The sequence below is a fragment of the Drosophila takahashii genome, chromosome 2R, assembly GCF_030179915.1.
Source record: "Drosophila takahashii strain IR98-3 E-12201 chromosome 2R, DtakHiC1v2, whole genome shotgun sequence".
Lineage (NCBI taxonomy): Eukaryota > Metazoa > Arthropoda > Insecta > Diptera > Drosophilidae > Drosophila > Drosophila takahashii.
In genome coordinates, this window is record NC_091679.1 from 9,850,105 (window position 1) to 9,864,620 (window position 14,516).

Consider the following 14,516-nt stretch of genomic DNA (forward strand, 5'->3'; position numbering starts at 1 on the left):
CACGCTAAATCTGGAATCCCTGGAACTGCGACGAGTGAGCAATAAACTATAGGTGTTTGCTTTATCTGCAAGGATATATAAGTTTCGGCTGGCCAAAGCTAGCTTCCTTTCTTGTTTTTAAATGGTTTTGAACTTAGTAGCTGGTGAAGAACATTGAAAAAAATACACTGAACAAAATTTTTGGTTTTTTAATTTTAATATTTATACCCTTGCAGAGGGTATTATGATTTCAGTCAGAAGTTTGCAACGCAGTGAAGGAGACGTTTCCGACCCCATAAAGTATATATATTCTTGATCAGCATCACAAGACGAGTCGATCTAGCCATGTCCGTCTGTCCGTCTGTCCGTCTGTCCGTCTGTCCGTCCGTCTGTCCGTCTGTCCGTCTGTCCGTCTGTCTGTTTCTACGCAAACTAGTCTCTCAGTTTTTGAGCTATCAGGATGAAACTTTCCCAAAAGTCTTCTTTCTATTGCAGGTAGTATATATGTCGGAGCCGACCGGATCGGACAACTATATCTTATAGCTCCCATAGGAACAATCGGAAAAAAAAAACTTTAAAAAATTCTAGCTTCGGTGTTTTTTGAAATATTACCTTCTACTTTTGGGGATGTTATCACTATGGACGGCAGTCCATGTAGTGACGAAGCGCACCAGGAGGGTGTGCGAAGGCGACTACTATATATACACGAAGAAATGAAAATCTACTGTGATGGTCCGATCATAATGAATGATACACCTATCGAAAGGTATTGCGAAAACTAACAGGATTGCATACCAAGACTCTAAGAAAATCAATTGGCTTGGGAGAGAGAGCGGTGAAAGTAAAAAAGTGAATATTTCGAAATTTGGAGCTGTTGGGGCCGGTGGGGATAATTGCCCCCTCTCAATGTTTTAGTTGTATTCCTTTTGAAAATACCCGTCGAATGAGGGGTCATTTGTCAAAATCCGACGCTCCGTTCAAAAGTTATAGCCAAAATAAGATTTTCTTCGTCTTCCCAAAATGAAAATTTAATTCTGTTTGTCAGTTTGTCAGTTTGTCAGTTTGTCAGTTTGTCCAAAACATGTTTTCTAAGTTTTGAAAATTTGATATGACGTTCATCACATCGATATAAAAAACTTTTGTTCTACCACTTTTGGAAAAACTCGCTAGTCTAGCGGGAAAACAGCTATAAGTAGCTAAAATTCGGAAAGCCGTAACTTCTATACTACTAAAGCTACAGACTTGTGCTGCATCTCGTTTGAAAGGTATTTTGAAATGCTATAAACGCCATTTATATGCAACTTGTGTAAATGTAATAGTTAAAAAAATATGAACAAAAGACAATTTTTTAAAACTTTTTTTTTAGCTTTTTTTTATTTTTTTCAAAAACGGCTCTAACGATTTTCTTTAAAACTTTAAACTGTATAGCCCTTGAGATTCCTTAAATTTTGGTATATAACACATTACTGTAAAAAGTCACGTTTAAAAGTTATTTTTATACGAAAATAGCCACTTTTGCAAGCTCGAACTACTAACGCTCCCTGAGTATTGAATTTTGTGTGAGGGTATCCGAACTGTATTTTAGGGTCATGGAATCAGTAAATTTGCACTTAAGAGTTCCATATAGGAATCTTTTGTTCTACGACTTTTGGAAAAAGCCGCTACTTTAGCGGGAAAAAGCTAAAAATAGCTACATTTCGTTAGTTTGTAAGTTCTACACTACTAAAGGTACAGACATGTGCTATACCTCGTTTAAAAGGTATTTTGAAATACTTCAACGCCTTTTTAACTGAATTCGTTAAAATACAATAGTTTAAAAATTATGATTTATGACCAATTTAAATTTAAATGTTTATATTAGCACCTATGAGAGCAAAAGTAAACAAACAAAAACTTCTGATATCAAATAAAAACACCTCTTAACGAGGTAAAAAACTAGTGACGAACGCACCTTCAACATACAAAAGTTCTGATATCAACATTTGTGACGAAAAATTATTACACTCGTCATTAAATAGACTTTCTAATATTTTCTCATTCGGCACGCTGCAATAGAAAATGCCTGTGAAGGGAAAAAGGCTGGAATAGTTTGCTAGGGCGGGCCGAATGAGAAAATATTAGAAAGTCTATTTAATGACGAGTGTAATAATTTTTCGTCACAAATGTTGATATCAGAACTTTTGTATGTTGAAGGTGCGTTCGTCACTAGTTTTTTACCTCGTTAAGAGGTGTTTTTATTTGATTTTTTAAATATATCTGAATTTCGAATTAATTATTTAAAAAATCGGACTACTATATCATATAGCTGCCATAGGAACGATCGGAAAATTAATGGAAAAGTAATAGGAAATAAATTCTAGCTTCTTTGGATTTTATTGTATTATCTTCTACTCTAGGATATGACACTTTTTAAATATTTCCGAATTTCAATTTTAATTTAATCAAAATCGGACGACTATATCATATAGCTGCCATAGGAACGATCGGAAAATTAATGGAAAAGTAATAGGAAATAAATTCTAGCTTCTTTGGTTTTTATTGTATTATCTTCTACTCTAGGATATGACTCTTTTTAAATATTTTCGAATTTCAATTTTAATTTGATCAAAATCGGACGACTATATCATATAGCTGCCATAGGAACGATCGGAAAATTAATGAGAAATATTGGAAAATTGAACATTTTTGCGATTTGTTAATTAATAGGAATGATCTGCAAGGGTATATAAGCTTCGGCTGGCCGAAGCTAGCTTCCTTTCTTGTTTTTTATGAAAATCTATTATCTTTCTTGGTCGATTAGTGAAAACATCATAAAGATATCTACAACCGTTGCGAAGATACACAAAAATGACTGAGTGCAACTTTTTCGAAAAAGTGTCAATAATGCTATATTGCGAACCCCTAACTCCGGTAAAATTCAAAAATTTGGAAAACCGTTCAAACGAAGTTTTTTTTGTCGTTGTGAACCGGAAAAGTAAAAAAGTTCGATGACAATCGGAACAGGGGTGGCCCACTTGGCAGATTTTTACTCATAGTCTTCGGCATTTAATGTAATCTACATATCTAAGTAAGACCTATTATGAGTAAGAAACAGGGACAGTACCTGTTATGAATTTTATATAAAACAAGAGAAAACGCTATAGTCGGGTTGGTGTCCCGACTATCTAATGCTCGTCACTCAGCAAAATGAAGTGTGAGGATGGATATGTGTGGAAAATCTCAACCTTCTAGCTTTTGTAGTTTCCGAGATCTCAGCGTTCATACATACAGACAGACAGACAGGCAGACAAAACAAGAGAAAACGCTATAGTCGGGTTGGTGTCCCGACTATCTAATGCTCGTCACTCAGCAAAATGAAGTGTGAGGATGGATATGTGTGGAAAATCTCAACCTTCTAGCTTTTGTAGTTTCCGAGATCTCAGCGTTCATACATACAAACAGACAGACAGACAGACAGACAGACAGACAGACAGACAGACAGACAGACAGACAGACAGACAGACAGACAGACAGACAGACAGACAGACAGAGAGACAGACAGACAGACAGACAGACAGACAGACAGACAGACAGACAGACAGACAGACAGACAGACAGACAGACAGACAGACAGACAGACAGACAGACAGACAGACAGACAGACAGACAGACAGACAGACAGACAGACAGACAGACAGACAGACAGACAGACAGACAGACAGACAGACAGACAGACAGACAGACAGACAGACAGACAGACAGACAGACAGACAGACAGACAGACAGACAGACAGACAGACAGACAGACAGACAGACAGACAGACAGACAGACAGACAGACAGACAGACAGACAGACAGACAGACAGACAGACAGACAGACAGACAGACAGACAGACAGACAGACAGACAGACAGACAGACAGACAGACAGACAGACAGACAGACAGACAGACAGACAGACAGACAGACAGACAGACAGACAGACAGACAGACAGACAGACAGACAGACAGACAGACAGACAGACAGACAGACAGACAGACAGACAGACAGACAGACAGACAGACAGACAGACAGACAGACAGACAGACAGACAGACAGACAGACAGACAGACAGACAGACAGACAGACAGACAGACAGACAGACAGACAGACAGACAGACAGACAGACAGACAGACAGACAGACAGACAGACAGACAGACAGACAGACAGACAGACAGACAGACAGACAGACAGACAGACAGACAGACAGACAGACAGACAGACAGACAGACAGACAGACAGACAGACAGACAGACAGACAGACAGACAGACAGACAGACAGACAGACAGACAGACAGACAGACAGACAGACAGACAGACAGACAGACAGACAGACAGACAGACAGACAGACAGACAGACAGACAGACAGACAGACAGACAGACAGACAGACAGACAGACAGACAGACAGACAGACAGACAGACAGACAGACAGACAGACAGACAGACAGACAGACAGACAGACAGACAGACAGACAGACAGACAGACAGACAGACAGACAGACAGACAGACAGACAGACAGACAGACAGACAGACAGACAGACAGACAGACAGACAGACAGACAGACAGACAGACAGACAGACAGACAGACAGACAGACAGACAGACAGACAGACAGACAGACAGACAGACAGACAGACAGACAGACAGACAGACAGACAGACAGACAGACAGACAGACAGACAGACAGACAGACAGACAGACAGACAGACAGACAGACAGACAGACAGACAGACAGACAGACAGACAGACAGACAGACAGACAGACAGACAGACAGACAGACAGACAGACAGACAGACAGACAGACAGACAGACAGACAGACAGACAGACAGACAGACAGACAGACAGACAGACAGACAGACAGACAGACAGACAGACAGACAGACAGACAGACAGACAGACAGACAGACAGACAGACAGACAGACAGACAGACAGACAGACAGACAGACAGACAGACAGACAGACAGACAGACAGACAGACAGACAGACAGACAGACAGACAGACAGACAGACAGACAGACAGACAGACAGACAGACAGACAGACAGACAGACAGACAGACAGACAGACAGACAGACAGACAGACAGACAGACAGACAGACAGACAGACAGACAGACAGACAGACAGACAGACAGACAGACAGACAGACAGACAGACAGACAGACAGACAGACAGACAGACAGACAGACAGACAGACAGACAGACAGACAGACAGACAGACAGACAGACAGTGCAAAAGTATGTAAAAGCTAGAAGGAAGCATTTCCGGCCCTGTAAAGTATATATATTCTTGATCAGGGTCACTAGCAAACTATTCCAGCCTTTTTCCCCTTTACAGGCATTTTCTATTGCAGCGTGCCGAATGAGAAAATATTAGAAAGTCTATTTAATGACAAGTGTAATAATTTTTCGTCATAAATGAAGGCGCGATCGTCACTAGTTTTTTACCTCGTTAAGAGGTGTTTTTATTTGATATCAGAAGTTTTTGTTTGTTTACATTTGCTCTCATAGGAGCTAATATATACATTTAAATTTAAATTGGTAAGCCATTGTATTAAACGAATTAAGTTAAAAAGGCGATGAAGTATATCAAAATACCTTTTAAACGAGTTATAGCACATGTCTGTACCTTTAGTAGTGTAGAACTTACAAACTAACGAAATTTAGCTATTTTTAGCTACTTTTAGCTAAATTAGCGGCTTTTTCCAAAAGTCGTAGAACAAAAGATTCCTATATGGAACTCTTAAGTGCAAATTTACTGATTCCATGACCCTAAAATACAGTTCGTATACCCTCACACAAAATTCAATACTAAGGGAGCGTTAGTTGTTCGAGCTGGCAAAAGTGGCTATTTTCGTATAAAAATAACTTTTAAACGTGACTTTTTACAGTAATGTTTTATATACCAAAATTTAAGGAAGCTATACAAGGGCTATACAGTTTAAAGTTGTAAGGAAAATCGTTAGAGCCGTTTTTGAGAAAATTTAAAAAAAAAGCTAAAAAGAAAGTTTAAAAAAAAATTCTATTGTTCATATCTTTTTAACTATTACATTTACACAAACTGCATATAGTGAGCGTTTATAGCATTTAAAAATACCTTTCAAACGAGATGCAGCACAAGTCTGTAGCATTAGTAGTATAGAAGTTACGGCTTTCCAAATTTTAGCTATTTATAGCTGTTTTCCCGCTAAACTAGCGAGTTTGACTGACCCCTCATTCGACGGGTATTTTCAAAAGGAATACAACTAAAACATTGCGAGAGGGCATTTATGCCCACCGGCCCCAACAGCTCCAAATTTCGAAATTTTCACTTTTTCACTTTCACCGCTCTCTCTCCCAAGCCAATTGATTTTCTTAAAGTCTTGGTATGCAATCCTGTTAGTTTTCGCAATACCTTTCGATAGGTGTATCATTCATTATGATCGGACCATCACAGTAGATTTTCATTTCTTCGTGTATATATAGTAGTCGCCTTCGCACACTCTCCTGGTGCGCTTCGTCACTACATGGACTGCCGTCCATAGTGATACTCCAAATTTGCTCGGTATCCAACTAATTAGAAACTAATATAGGGGCAAAATCATGTGGAAATATGTTTTATCCAAGTTTCAAGGTTTTTGGCTTGGTGGACCTTTTGGTGGAAGTGCCCATATACTTTATGGGGTCGGAAACGCTTCCTTCTCCCTGTTACATACTTTTGCTCGAATAAAATATACCCTTTTACTCTACGAGTAACGGGTATAATAAATGTTATTTGTTGAGCTTATTTATAAAAAATGAAAAATATCAGTTATTCTTTAAATTTTATTGTAAAACTAAAAAAAAAAAAAATCATTACATCACTACAATAGCTAACAAAAATATTGGTGTATTTACAATTTTGCTTCTTTTCTTTGTAAGAAAAATGAGCAACAACAGTTATTTTCGGTCCCTGGTAAGAAATCTGGTTAAAGTATCATCTCCACGAAATTGTGAATAAATATGGAATATAATGAGTATCATCTCCGTGAAGGAAATTGTGAATAAATGAGGAATATAATGAATATAATAATGGAATAAATTAAATAAATGGATAGTCGCGAGGACAGAAATCATTCTCAGGTCATAGTAAGGGACTAAGGGGTGGCCGGGGGTGGGGACATGGGTAAATCGACTCGGCTAGTGATCCTGATGAAGAATATATATACTTTATAAGGTCGGAAACGCTTCGTTCTCCCTGTTGCATACTTTTGAACGAATACAATATACCCTTTTACTCTACGAGTAAAAGGTATAATAAATTCAAACACTTTGCGAAAACCGGAGTATAAAACAAAACAAGAAAGTAAGCTAGCTTCGGCCAGCCGAAGCTTATATACCCTTGCAGATCGTTCATATTAACTTACAAATGGCAAAAATTTTAATTTATCCTTCACTATGGCAGCTATATAATATAGTCGTCCTATTTTTGTTAAATTTAATTCAAAATTCGGAAATATTAAAAAACAAGAAAGGAAGCTAGCTTCGGCAAGCCGAAGCTTATATACCCTTGCAGATCATTCTATTAATTTAAAAATCGCAAAAATGTTATATTTCCTATTATTTCACATTAATTTGGAAATATTTAAAAATAGTCATATCCCAGAGTAGAAGAGAATGTAATAAAAATCATTAAAGATATAATTTTTTCCTAATAATTTCCATTTAATTTTTCGACCGCTCCTATGGCAGCTATATGATAAAGTGATCCGATTTTTTAAATATTTAATTCGAAATTCAGAAGTATATAAAAAATAATATTCCCAAGAGTAGAAGGTAATATTTGAGAAAACACCGAAGTTAGAATTTTTTCAACGTTTTTTTTCCGATCCTTCCTATGGGGGCTATAAGATATAGTTGCCCGATCCGGTCGGTTCCGACATATATACTACCTGCAGTAGAAAGAATACTTTTGGGAAAGTTTCATTCCGAAAGCTCAAAAACTAAGAGACTAGTTTGCGTAGAAACAGACGGACAGACGAACGGACAGACGGACATGGCTAGATCGACTCGTCTAGTGATGCTGATCAAGAATATATATACTTGAAACGTCTCCTTCACTGCGTTGCAAACTTCTGACTGAAATCATAATACCCTCTGCAAGGGTATAAAAATCATATCCTACAGTAGAAGGAAATACAAAAAACCAACGGAGCTATAATTTGTTTCCATTTAATTTCCCATTAATTTTTCGATCGTTCCTATGGCAGCTAATGATATAGAAGATACAATAAAAACCAAAAAAGGTAACATTTATTTCCTATTACTTTTCCAATAATTTTCCGATCGTTTCTATGTCAGCTATATGATATAGTCGTCCGATTTTTTAAATATTTAATTCGAAATTCATAAATATTTAAAAAATAATATCCTCAAGAGTAAAAGGTAATATTTCAAAAAACACCGAAGCTGGAATTTATTTATGTTTTTTTTCCGATCCTTCCTATGGGAGCTCTAAGATATAGTTTTCCGATCATAGTAAGGGACTAAGGGGTGGCCGGGGGTGGGGACATGGGTAAATCGACTTGTCTAGTGATGCTGATCAAGAATATACATAGAATTTTGAAAAAAGTGGAAAAAAATTGTATAGTATCATATAAAGTATATATATTCTTGATCAGGGTCACTAGCAAACTATTCCAGCCTTTTTCCCTTTACAGGCATTTTCTATTGCAGCGTGCCGAATGAGAAAATATTAGAAAGTCTATTTAATGACAAGTGTAATAATTTTTCGTCACAAATGAAGGCGCGATCGTCACTAGTTTTTTACCTCGTTAAGAGGTGTTTTTATTTGATATCAGAAGTTTTTGTTTGTTTACATTTGCTCTCATAGGAGCTAATATATACATTTAAATTTAAATTGGTAAGCCATTGTATTAAACGAATTAAGTTAAAAAGGCGATGAAGTATATCAAAATACCTTTTAAACGAGTTATAGCACATGTCTGTACCTTTAGTAGTGTAGAACTTACAAACTAACGAAATTTAGCTATTTTTAGCTACTTTTAGCTAAAATAGCGGCTTTTTCCAAAAGTCGTAGAACAAAAGATTCCTATATGGAACTCTTAAGTGCAAATTTACTGATTCCATGACCCTAAAATACAGTTCGTATACCCTCACACAAAATTCAATACTAAGGGAGCGTTAGTTGTTCGAGCTGGCAAAAGTGGCTATTTTCGTATAAAAATAACTTTTAAACGTGACTTTTTACAGTAATGTTTTATATACCAAAATTTAAGGAAACTATACAAGGGCTATACAGTTTAAAGTTGTAAGGAAAATCGTTAGAGCCGTTTTTGAGAAAATTTAAAAAAAAAGCTAAAAAGAAAGTTTAAAAAAAAATTCTATTGTTCATATCTTTTTAACTATTACATTTACACAAACTGCATATAGTCAGCGTTTATAGCATTTAAAAATACCTTTCAAACGAGAAGCAGCACAAGTCTGTAGCATTAGTAGTATAGAAGTTACGGCTTTCCAAATTTTAGCTATTTATAGCTGTTTTCCCGCTAAACTAGCGAGTTTGACTGACCCCTCATTCGACGGGTATTTTCAAAAGGAATACAACTAAAACATTGCGAGAGGGCATTTATGCCCACCGGCCCCAACAGCTCCAAATTTCGAAATTTTCACTTTTTCACTTTCACCGCTCTCTCTCCCAAGCCAATTGATTTTCTTAAAGTCTTGGTATGCAATCCTGTTAGTTTTCGCAATACCTTTCGATAGGTGTATCATTCATTATGATCGGACCATCACAGTAGATTTTCATTTCTTCGTGTATATATAGTAGTCGCCTTCGCACACTCTCCTGGTGCGCTTCGTCACTACATGGACTGCCGTCCATAGTGATACTCCAAATTTGCTCGGTATCCAACTAATTAGAAACTAATATAGGGGCAAAATCATGTGGAAATATGTTTTATCCAAGTTTCAAGGTTTTTGGCTTGGTGGACCTTTTGGTGGAAGTGCCCATATACTTTATGGGGTCGGAAACGCTTCCTTCTCCCTGTTACATACTTTTGCTCGAATAAAATATTCCCTTTTACTCTACGAGTAACGGGTATAATAAATGTTATTTGTTGAGCTTATTTATAAAAAATGAAAAATATCAGTTATTCTTTAAATTTTATTGTAAAACTAAAAAAAAAAAAAATCATTACATCACTACAATAGCTAACAAAAATATTGGTGTATTTACAATTTTGCTTCTTTTCTTTGTAAGAAAAATGAGCAACAACAGTTATTTTCGGTCCCTGGTAAGAAATCTGGTTAAAGTATCATCTCCACGAAATTGTGAATAAATATGGAATATAATGAGTATCATCTCCGTGAAGGAAATTGTGAATAAATGAGGAATATAATGAATATAATAATGGAATAAATTAAATAAATGGATAGTCGCGAGGACAGAAATCATTCTCAGGTCATAGTAAGGGACTAAGGGGTGGCCGGGGGTGGGGACATGGGTAAATCGACTCGGCTAGTGATCCTGATGAAGAATATATATACTTTATAAGGTCGGAAACGCTTCCTTCTCCCTGTTGCATACTTTTGAACGAATACAATATACCCTTTTACTCTACGAGTAACAGGTATAATAAATTCAAACACTTTGCGAAAACCGGAGTATAAAACAAAACAAGAAAGTAAGCTAGCTTCGGCCAGCCGAAGCTTATATATCCTTGCAGATCGTTCATATTAACTTACAAATGGCAAAAATTTTAATTTATCCTTCACTATGGCAGCTATATAATATAGTCGTCCTATTTTTGTTAAATTTAATTCAAAATTCGGAAATATTAAAAAAAATCATATCCTACAGTAGAAGGAAATACAAAAAACCAACGGAGCTATAATTTGTTTCCATTTAATTTCCCATTAATTTTTCGATCGTTCCTATGGCAGCTATATGATATAGAAGATACAATAAAAACCAAAAAAGGTAACATTTATTTCCTATTACTTTTCCAATAATTTTCCGATCGTTTCTATGTCAGCTATATGATATAGTCGTCCGATTTTTTAAATATTTAATTCGAAATTCATAAATATTTAAAAAATAATATCCTCAAGAGTAAAAGGTAATATTTCAAAAAACACCGAAGCTGGAATTTATTTACGTTTTTTTTTCCGATCCTTCCTATGGGAGCTCTAAGATATAGTTTTCCGATCATAGTAAGGGACTAAGGGGTGGCCGGGGGTGGGGACATGGGTAAATCGACTTGTCTAGTGATGCTGATCAAGAATATATATACTTTTCATGTTCATAGAATTTTGAAAAAAGTGGAAAAAAATTGTATAGTATCATCTTGTATAAACTACTGAGAAAGTCGACCCAAATTATACCCCTTTCCATCCCACTTATAGATTTTTACCCTACATTTTGTTTTATACTTAATACCTCGGTAAATAGTCGAAAATAATGGTAAAGTGATCTCTTAGACAAAGCCGCGTCAGGAAAATATGGTATAATTATCTTACCTTAATAAGCGTGCATTACCCTTTATAGTATTGATGTCCGTGTAATCCCCATTGCCTTTTTGTGTAGCTTTAATTTCTTGGTTGTATATGTTCAGTTCTGCTGGTTGCAAATTTACTTCAACAGGCGCTGACCTTATATTTTTCATTATCTCTGATGTAATTTCATCGTATTTTGGGTTGCTTTTCGAGTTACACTCAGTGTTGTTCAACTTTTCACTCTGCGAATCTTTTAGTTTTTCATCTGAATGGAAAGATTTTTTCGTTGTTAAGGCTAAAGAAGATGAGCTTTTTGACCTCTCCCTCTTTAAAGTGTTGTTTAATTGTTGTACCTCAGACGATACCAAGGACTGAGAAGTTATGCCCAGCGGTATATTTGTCATGTATATGAAACTGTCTTCATTATTTGGTGTAAGGAATGATTTTCGACTTGTTTGATCACGAAGCCCGTAATTGCTATCACTATCGCATTTACTATCGAAAAAAGTTTGGTTTATATTAGGACTTGTTTTGGTAAGCTGTTGAGAAATAGCTTCAGGTAAAGTTCTTGTAGGTATTATTTGACTGCACACATTATAATGGGCTGCTGTCTTCAATTTGCAACTTTCCGCTACCTTTCTATAGTGCGTGTTTTTTATACTGTGTTGCTCTTCAATTATTGTTGTATTTTTCGCACATTTATTCATCGTTAAATTCAAATATTGAGTAGCATTAGGCTTCTGAAGAATTGGGATGCTACTAGAAAAATAGTCGTTGCAAAAATTTGTATTGCCCGTTTGGCCTTTTTCTATCCGTTCTAGTGCCTTTTTATTCGTTGATTCATAACTTTCATTTGACAGGTTTAAAGCACCATTGAGTGGGTTTTCCAGCAAACGTCTATACTGTTCAAAAAGAGAGATTTCGTGTCCAGAAGCTTTACTAAGATTTCCCGCTACTGGTAACTGTGGTAACTGTGATAAAATTAAAGTTTAGACATTTTAGAAACATTGTGTGCAGAGCTTAAAAATGTACAAACCTTTGATGCAGCTAATATGTTGTCTTTTAGATACAAATCCATTTCTGATAACTGATGTGAAGAATATTTTTGGGAGTAGTTTATGCCTTCGAAAAAATGTTGACTTTGTCTACAGTTGAAACTAGGTATTAATGAAGCAGATTGAAAGCTGTAGTTTAAAAGGGACGTCATCTGAAAAATAATTAATAAAATAATATGTAAAAGTTTAATCATATTGCGCTTACAGAAATACTTTTCCTTTTTTGTTATACCCTTGCAGAGGGTATTATGATTTCAGTCAGAAGTTTGCAACGCAGTGAAGGGGACGTTTTCGACCCCATAAAGTATATATATTCTTGATCAGCGTCCGTCTGTCCGTCCGTCTGTCTGCCTGTTTCTACGCAAACTAGTCTCTCAGTTTTTGAGCTATCGATACAAAACTTTCTCAAAAGTCTTCTTTCTATTGCAGGTAGTATATATGTCGGAGCCGACCGGATCGGACAACTATATCTTATAGCTCCCATAGGAACAATCGGAAAAAAAAACTTTAAAAAATTCTAGCTTCGGTGTTTTTTGAAATATTACCTTCTACTTTTGGGGATGTTATTTTTTAAATATTTCTGAATTTCGAATAAATTATTTAAAAAATCGGACTACTATATCATAGAACTTAAGATATTGCGGTTGCATGAAAAGGCACAGAAATCCGTTATCCAAATTAAAGCAAAATTAAACAAGAAAGGAAGCTAGCTTCGGCCAGCCGAAGCTTATATACCCTTGCAGATCATTCCTATTAATTAACAAATCGCAAAAATGTTCAATTTTCCAATATTTCTCATTAATTTTCCGATCGTTCCTATGGCAGCTATATGATATAGTCGTCCGATTTTGATCAAATTAAAATTGAAATTCGAAAATATTTAAAAAGAGTCATATCCTAGAGTAGAAGATAATACAATAAAAACCAAAGAAGCTAGAATTTATTTCCTATTACTTTTCCATTAATTTTCCGATCGTTCCTATGGCAGCTATATGATATAGTCGTCCGATTTTGATTAAATTAAAATTGAAATTCGGAAATATTTAAAAAGTGTCATATCCTAGAGTAGAAGATAATACAATAAAATCCAAAGAAGCTAGAATTTATTTCCTATTACTTTTCCATTAATTTTCCGATCGTTCCTATGGCAGCTATATGATATAGTAGTCCGATTTTTTAAATAATTAATTCGAAATTCAGATATATTTAAAAAATCAAATAAAAACACCTCTTAACGAGGTAAAAAACTAGTGACGAACGCACCTTCAACATACAAAAGTTCTGATATCAACATTTGTGACGAAAAATTATTACACTCGTCATTAAATAGACTTTCTAATATTTTCTCATTCGGCCCGCCCTAGCAAACTATTCCAGCCTTTTTCCCTTCACAGGCATTTTCTATTGCAGCGTGCCGAATGAGAAAATATTAGAAAGTCTATTTAATGACGAGTGTAATAATTTTTCGTCACAAATGTTGATATCAGAACTTTTGTATGTTGAAGGTGCGTTCGTCACTAGTTTTTTACCTCGTTAAGAGGTGTTTTTATTTGATATCAGAAGTTTTTGTTTGTTTACTTTTGCTCTCATAGGTGCTAATATAAACATTTAAATTTAAATTGGTCATAAATCATAATTTTTAAACTATTGTATTTTAACGAATTCAGTTAAAAAGGCGTTGAAGTATTTCAAAATACCTTTTAAACGAGGTATAGCACATGTCTGTACCTTTAGTAGTGTAGAACTTACAAACTAACGAAATGTAGCTATTTTTAGCTTTTTCCCGCTAAAGTAGCGGCTTTTTCCAAAAGTCGTAGAACAAAAGATTCCTATATGGAACTCTTAAGTGCAAATTTACTGATTCCATGACCCTAAAATACAGTTCGGATACCCTCACACAAAATTCAATACTCAGGGAGCGTTAGTAGTTCGAGCTTGCAAAAGTGGCTATTTTCGTATAAAAATAACTTTTAAACGTGACTTTT

The 14,516-nt window shown here is 35.7% G+C and overlaps 1 protein-coding gene across 1 annotated transcript in view; it reads right to left on the minus strand.

Moving 5' to 3' along the window:
- LOC138912734 (transcriptional regulator ATRX homolog) overlaps positions 1 to 14,516 on the minus strand; it is a 1,213,613-nt gene that overhangs the window by 161,350 nt on the left and 1,037,747 nt on the right. Inside the window, exons 19-20 of the mRNA XM_070213992.1 lie at positions 12,513 to 12,683; positions 11,520 to 12,447 (exon numbers count right to left, since the gene is read on the minus strand). Coding sequence (XP_070070093.1) covers positions 11,520 to 12,447; positions 12,513 to 12,683 — 1,099 coding nt within the window. The remainder of the gene's footprint in view (positions 1 to 11,519; positions 12,448 to 12,512; positions 12,684 to 14,516) is intronic.